The sequence below is a fragment of the Ptychodera flava genome, chromosome 19 (assembly GCF_041260155.1).
Source record: "Ptychodera flava strain L36383 chromosome 19, AS_Pfla_20210202, whole genome shotgun sequence".
Classification (NCBI taxonomy): domain Eukaryota; kingdom Metazoa; phylum Hemichordata; class Enteropneusta; family Ptychoderidae; genus Ptychodera; species Ptychodera flava.
The window spans coordinates 30,840,521-30,847,787 of record NC_091946.1 but is presented as its reverse complement, the minus strand read 5'-3'; the positions used below and the strand labels follow the sequence as shown (position 1 = coordinate 30,847,787).

Below are 7,267 nucleotides of genomic sequence, written 5' to 3'. Positions count from 1 at the left end.
AGACACGTCTTACTGTATGGTTTTACATAAGTGTGTGCGTTTATAGACTTCCCTGTCATTCCAAAATCTCAGAGATACGGGTATATTGTGTAAGTTTATACCAGGAAGTATGGACAGAAAAGTTCAAGAGCCAGGCGTTCCTCAGCTTTATTCTCTGAACAAATTAAGTGGACACAACTTTCAGAGGAGAAAAAAACACCCAACATCATGTAAATAGTCAATGTCAATAAGCACTAATGCAAGAACAAGTGATTGAGGACTGCTACTTTTAAACCCCATTGTGTATAGCTTTGAGCTAACTGGCACTTGTGTTATAGCGCCCTCAATGGCCATAACCCGGTGCCAAGACGCCTTTGCCTATACATTAATATTGGATGTCTATTACAGCACAGAGGGACTGCAGTTATAGTAATGTGTATAACGTGAAAAACATCAATGAACTGATTACTCATGAGAAAGAAATTTCAACCACACCTTGTGATCATGTAGCCACATCTTTAACATTATGAACGCGTCTGCATTTTCTTGAAGGAGTTCTACAGCAAATTTAGATGTCGCCCTTGCTTATATATAGTGAATTGTGTGAATTACTAAAAGTACAAAATACACTACAGTGTCCAACAGGCATTTCCCACGTTGTACACCTTGTTCCAGTGTAAAGACAGATTAGGTCATTCACAGTACCAATCAATTTCTCAAACAAGATTTATTTTCTGCTTCGGAGTTCTACTTTTAACAGTCTTTCATAGGGACAAGGAATTGAAAGAAATTCAAATTAATCCCCTTTTGTTTCATGTCTTTTTCAGTGCAGGTTAATCATCATCTTCCTTGCCCAGGCAGACTGAGAGAACATTATCCATCATACCAATTCACACAGCTTGCAGTACCATCCACCCATAGAGATATAACATGACCAAATTTCTTTTTAAATGATATATCATATTTATTTCATTTACAAATTACAAGACATACAATCTGAAATATACTGTCATATGAAAGAAATTTTCAGTGAATAAAAATACTTATCTTAAATACATGCCCGACATAGAATGGCCGATCCGATCCCCATTGAACAATATATATTTCATTTAAGATACCACTTTTGGAAACACTTGGGTTTGATGTTAAATAATCATTAAGTGAATACTGGCATGGTGCTCCACACATGAAAAGGCCAAAACCAAATTTGGAAATATTGTTACTCTTGACTTAAGTCACATATGTCAACATAACTGACAGCCGAGCCGAGCAGTAATACTGCTGCCTGTTTACATTACGCTGCCTCCTTGAATTGTAAACATTTTTGAAAAAACTCCTTCGCAGATAGTGATAACATCTGAGAATTCACAAAATGTTAGAAAGTTTGCTGCCAAACTATGTTGGCCAATGAAAGTGCACCATTCAGTTGGGTCAAGGCAGAATTGGTTACACCAGGTTTAAACTTGGACAAAGAAAATTTTTTAGTGCGTGAAAATTCAAACTTAGATTGCCACTTGATGTTCTTGATGGTTCACCAGTACCTGATACACGTTTCTTTCAAAAGATTTTGATAATGCAACTGCAATGTTTGTCACACCACAAAAATAATTTGGCAGTGTCTCTGTGAAGTTACTCAGTACCAGCCAAAGCATGCAAAGGTGCTGTAAATTTGGAGTTGTCACCATCACACGTTGTCATTTTGATAAAAACATGGGGGAGATGTGAGAAAATATCAAAAACAAATATTGAATAGCTACCACCGGACCTTATATACAAACAAGAAATACTGTCCCCAAACATGCAGCAAATTTTATGGTACTCAATATCGGTTCTTTGTATTGTGACACTTTGACCCTTTCATTTTTTATGACCATTACTAGTTCTAATGGGGTAATTAAAGCTCCATAAGCTGTATCTTTTGGCTATTTTTTCAGAACTTTTATTTTGTGGTTTCCGTACACTTTCTGCATTGAATCCCTAAACTGTAATTCAATGCCAAGCATTTAGTATATCAACACAACCTATATGACTATAGTCTACATTGTTCTTGTTGAAAATTGTATTCAAGTCCGGACTAGAATTCATTTGTAAACAATAAACAATGATCACTATACACATACAAATTGTGTTGACTAAAAGAATACTCAAAATTTCAGCATGACAAACGGATTAGGGTCAGACACGGTAGTTGATATATAGAAGCAGAATACTGAAAAACTTGCTAAATGTTACAGCTTATGTCCCTTTAAGGTCAATTTTAGAGAATTGGCTTGAAAGTCCTTTGCACTGCAGTAGTGGATGCCCCTCATGTACACCACTACATCTCGACATTGTAGTGAGTGATTGCTTCACAAGTTATTTTGTGCTGTTCCACTTGTCAGACATAACGGTGAATGAAAACTTAAAGATTTGCAAGATAAAAAATCTGTTGGACCAGCAAACTATAGACTACTGGACCACTGAGTCACGGATGCTCTCAGTGTTGAGTGTGTGACAGTTGACGACACTCAAAACTCAAAGCTTCTGTGACTAGACTTTTTTGATAATTGACCTGAAGGATCACAAATATTGGATTTGCTAACCCCTTCCCCTACATATCAGTTTGTGGAGGGACTGCAATAGTATTTCAATTCACAAGCAATTGCCAACCAATCATAATCACTGAATTATCGATGGAACATGCCAAAAATACTTGGGGTGGGTAAAAAATGAAGTATTCTTGCGTTTACTCTTCTGTATCCACTTTTGTACTGTCCACTGGCTTTGTTTTGCTCACTGGTAGAGAAAAACAGCAGTGAAATGCAATGTCTATAGGCAGGGAATCAACAACATGCCACATGTCACCTACAGTATCATAACATTCAATTTCTTTCACAGGACTGTCTTTCGGTGGATTATCAGATATGACGTCATAGCCGCCAGTAACATACATTTGTCCATTGCACACGACGGCATCGCATGACTGACGAGACTTGTTCAAGTCGGCAATGCGGCACCAGGAGTCCGTTGTTGGGTTGTACCGCAGAACTTTCTTTGTAGATTTCAGATGTTCATAACAACCAGCACCAATTATGTAAATGAGGCCATTCAATACGGCTGCAGCAATATGCACACACTTCTCAGGTATGGGACAGCAGAGTTTCCATTGATTATTTTCGGGATCGTAGCATTGCACTAGGTTTGTGCCATCAGTATGCAAATCACCACGTGTCTTTCCGCCAAAGACGTAGATCTTCTGGTTGACTGTTACCAATGATGGACAACGTACTGGGCAAAGGAGATCAGATTTGGATTCCAGCTGCTTCCTTGCCACATCATAGGCATAGAATCTACCATCCTTTCCACAGATGTACAAACTGTCACCAATACTTGCCATTGTATTCCCAGACTGGGGAGTCACAAGATATTTTGAAAGGACCTCCCACGTTCCTTGCTTGGTGTCATAGGATGTAAATTTGCCAGTTCTCAAGCCAATGATAACTTTGTCACCACAAAGGCAAGCAGTCACGTAGTCTCTTGTGGCCATAACAGAAGGCACTGTGTGAAACCCAGAAAACTGTTTCGAGACGGGATCATAAAACTTAACAGCATAGGATGCAATCTGACGGTCTTGGGACCCAGCCCATGCATTGCCAAAACATGCAATAATTTCATAGCTGACACTCTCGCTATTATTCTCATCGTCCCGCATGATGGAAAAATTCTGCCAGGCTGGAATAAGACTGGATTTCACCTGATCAGCCATGTTTATTAAATGCCAGCTGCTTTCACTTGTCCTATTGTAGCCTTTTGCCTTCAAAGCCTCAGAGAGTCTTCCAAGACATCTTTTTCGAACGTCAAAATCATGATTCAGCCATTTTTGAATAGCATTGAAAAGATGCTCTCCTTTGAGAAAGATCAGCTCTCTGTCCATCAGCAGTTCTTGCAATTGCTCAGCAGATAAGCGAGAAAACTCGGCACAGGTACTCACTTCGGTGAAATTCTTTAAGATGAAGTGCTTTGACACTTTGGCAAGATTCTGACATGAGTACAGCAAGGCAAACTGATAGATACCGACACAGTTGCTGGCCTCCAGTTCACCCTGCAAGAAAGAGGCACATGCTTCCATCAGGTTCGGGAAGTGGAAGAGACTGGCTGCCTGTAGGAGTGGTTGCACATTCTCCTTACGAACTTCAACTTCAGAGGTGTAAATGTACTGCAAAATGGCTTCCATGGCAACAGGTTCCAAACAGTCAAGTGTAATTCTGTCCAGGTTGCTTTCCTTCATTCCGCTGGTAAACATAGCCCGGAAGTACGTACTGCTTGCAGCCAGCACTGATTTGTGACATTGAAAGTCTCGTCCAGTGACAGAGATAACAACATCTGTCAGTACTTTGTTCTTCCATAGCTCATTAAATCCATTCACAAGATACTTTGAGTATACTTGGTCTGTAAAGTGCAGCCGTGACTTGTCAAGCGGATCCATCGCAGTTTCTATGTGAGTGTCACATTCCATTATCTGCTTCTGCAAAAACGAACAAGACTTTCGACCAAGCCTAAAAGAAAATGAAGCAAAATTGGAATCACTTGAACAAACTTACACAATGAAATGTAGAATGAATATGAATGGACGATCAAAATTATGGAACAATACTGCGTATGAATTGTCAAGTTTTTTGAATCATTTGCAATATTTTTTAGTTAATCCAATTCAGTTCAGATCTCTCTGATAGAAGGAATTAATATTGTCTTTTTAACCCTTTATATACACTGGCACTTAACATTGAGTGTTGTCAGTCAGCAGGCAAGTGCTGCAGGTCAGTTCATGGCATATTGAAGTACATTCAAACACAATTATGACCATTCTTAGGGAAAAAAAAGTGGGGCGTCCAAATTGGTGATTTTGAGAAATAGTCGACAGATAAGTTTTAACCACAGCCTCTCCACACAAGAAGGACTTTGCTTTATAACATATAAATTTTCTATTCATATGTAATTTAACACAAAAAATAAAAATTTGAAGAGAAAAGCACAAGTTGTTCTCAACTGTGCTCTAGGTTAGGGTTAGGATTAGAAATTTCAAGGCCCATCCATGAATTCCCCCATTTGCTCCCTGTCAGGAAACTTCCCTGTTCCTGAAAAACTTCCTTCGCACCCTGACACAATAAAAACTCTCCATCAATCTCTTTGCTAGATACATTTCTTTCTGCAGAGGTGCTTTCTACCTAAACCGTTGAGATAAAATACATGTACTTCAGGATGGTAACAATACAGTCACCTGTGGTCTATTCCGCTTTGCGTCTATGCGCCCCATAGACGTGTGCACATATGCCTGACACGTCTACAGGCGCATAGGCCCAGAATAGACTACAGGCGACTGTGGAATAACCCATTCACCTGGACCTGACATTAAATCCCTTTGATTAAAGTTACTGCTAACGCTGGGTCTAAACATTTTAAATTAAATATAGTACAACAAAATGATAACCTGGCTAGATTAATTAAGAGCTGAAATAACGATATAAGGCAACTAATGTAGTTACGATGTGAAACATTACTGTGGCGCTTCCCTCCCCTACACCAATGCATAAAATGGTCGAGCCCATAGCTTATGACATCCGTCGCGTCGACCGCAACGCATCCGGTGTAATCCAGGGACCAAACTTGTCATACCCCGATATTCACGCGATAAGGGGGGAAACGAAGCATATAACCACGGTATCACCACTGGAAATGGTTTACAATATTGAAAACTTACCAATTTGCCGACGGTTTAATTCTCAGAAACCCTGAACATAACAGACACGGCTACGCTGCGCTTGAAATACCGAAACAGAAGCATACGACCTTGGAGTGGACTTGGAGGCACAGCACACAGAGAAATGCACCTTCATAATAAACAGATAAATGATACCCTTCGCAAAAATATGGACGGACAAGTGAATTTTGACCTTCCCCAACGTACCCACAGAAATTTGCTCTCTGCTTCGTTCACCAGTTAGGCAGCAAATGTTTTTATTTGAACGAGATTTCTCCATCTTTTCTGACCATGGAATTTTCCATTACCGTATTCCGACATTTTAACCTCAGTTGAGGTCACATAGGGGCCCGTCTATTGGCTGTTGTTGGAGATGAACCGCACTGACGGCGTGATCATCGCGTGGTGGAAGTTTCGAGATTTGGATATAATTTTTCCACAGACCGTTAATCGTATGTAGTCTAGATAGATCGGAATAGAAACAAGGTCTGAATTTTATTGTAAATACGGCATTGTACGCCACCCTCTCTCTCTCTCTCTCTCTCTCTCTCTCTCTCTCTCTCTCTCTCTCTCTCTCTCTCTCTCTCTCTAGGCCTATATATATACTTTATTGCATAGCTGTGGGTCCAAAGCCTTGGATTTCTGCCTTTTACGCAGTTCTGACTTTTACGTTAAAGTTATCTTCGTTGAATTTTTTGGTCAACAACAACAAAACGACTAATAAACATAAATAACAATACAAACAACAACAACCAGATTTTGGGTTCCCTATGATTGCATTTGGAGTTCCTAGCTGTGGGTCCATAGCTGTTGTGTTTTCGGACGAGATTTCTGCCTTTTACGGGCAGGTTTTGACTTTTACGTTTACAGTAAAAAAACGTTAAAAGTCAAAACCAACCCGTAGAAAAAGGCCGAAAACACCACGGCTATGGACCCACAGCTATAGGAGTTCAACACATTCATAGCTTGCTGTGTTTGATACACTATTCAATTTTTAATAACGCCTGTTATAAAAAATAAAACAATGAAGAGACAATTTTACAATTGGCTAGGCACCATATGAAAACCAAACAATGGGTGATCTGGGACATTACGACGCGACCTTGGCTGACCTATTTTCTCCCTCGACAACTAGCTAGATAAGGGTATCACCATTTGATTGTAGGGAGGACTGGACGACGACGAGGACAACAGTTCTTATCATCATGTTGATAATGATTACTACTACTACTACTTCTTTACTTTGTTGCTCGACACTTCACTCAGGGAGTGCGGCAAGATTGCAAAGCCCACAGGTACGAGGTAGGCCCCTACATAATACTTACTTTGTCAACTGTATGTAGAAAATGATGTTGACAATATTATCGTTTGCGGGGATTTAAACGCACGGATTGGTGCTTTAGACGATTGTATACCAGAAATTGATAATATTCCTAAAAGAACTAACATAGACAGTGTAGTTAACAAACACGGTGAGACACTTATTGAGTTTCTTAAAGATTCTCAGATGTCAGTATTGAATGGAAGAATTTATCCTCTTCAAGACAACTT

General features: G+C 39.6%; 1 protein-coding gene across 3 annotated transcripts; it reads right to left on the bottom strand.

Moving 5' to 3' along the window:
- Positions 1-918: 918 nt before the first annotated feature.
- LOC139119250 (kelch-like protein 24a) lies at positions 919-6,040 on the bottom strand. Of its 3 annotated transcripts, none has more exons than XM_070682949.1 (2): positions 5,924-6,040; positions 919-4,514 (listed from the first exon to the last, which is right to left on the bottom strand). In XM_070682949.1, the coding sequence occupies exon 2, from the start codon at positions 4,472-4,474 to the stop codon at positions 2,705-2,707; it is 1,770 nt and encodes a 589-aa protein (XP_070539050.1). In that variant the 5' UTR covers positions 4,475-4,514; positions 5,924-6,040; the 3' UTR covers positions 919-2,704. The 3 variants fall into 3 exon arrangements, with proteins under 3 accessions (XP_070539050.1, XP_070539049.1, XP_070539052.1); XM_070682948.1 differs by having other exon boundaries at positions 5,717-6,009; XM_070682951.1 differs by lacking the exon at positions 5,924-6,040 and adding an exon at positions 5,237-5,300.
- Positions 6,041-7,267: the final 1,227 nt, after the last annotated feature.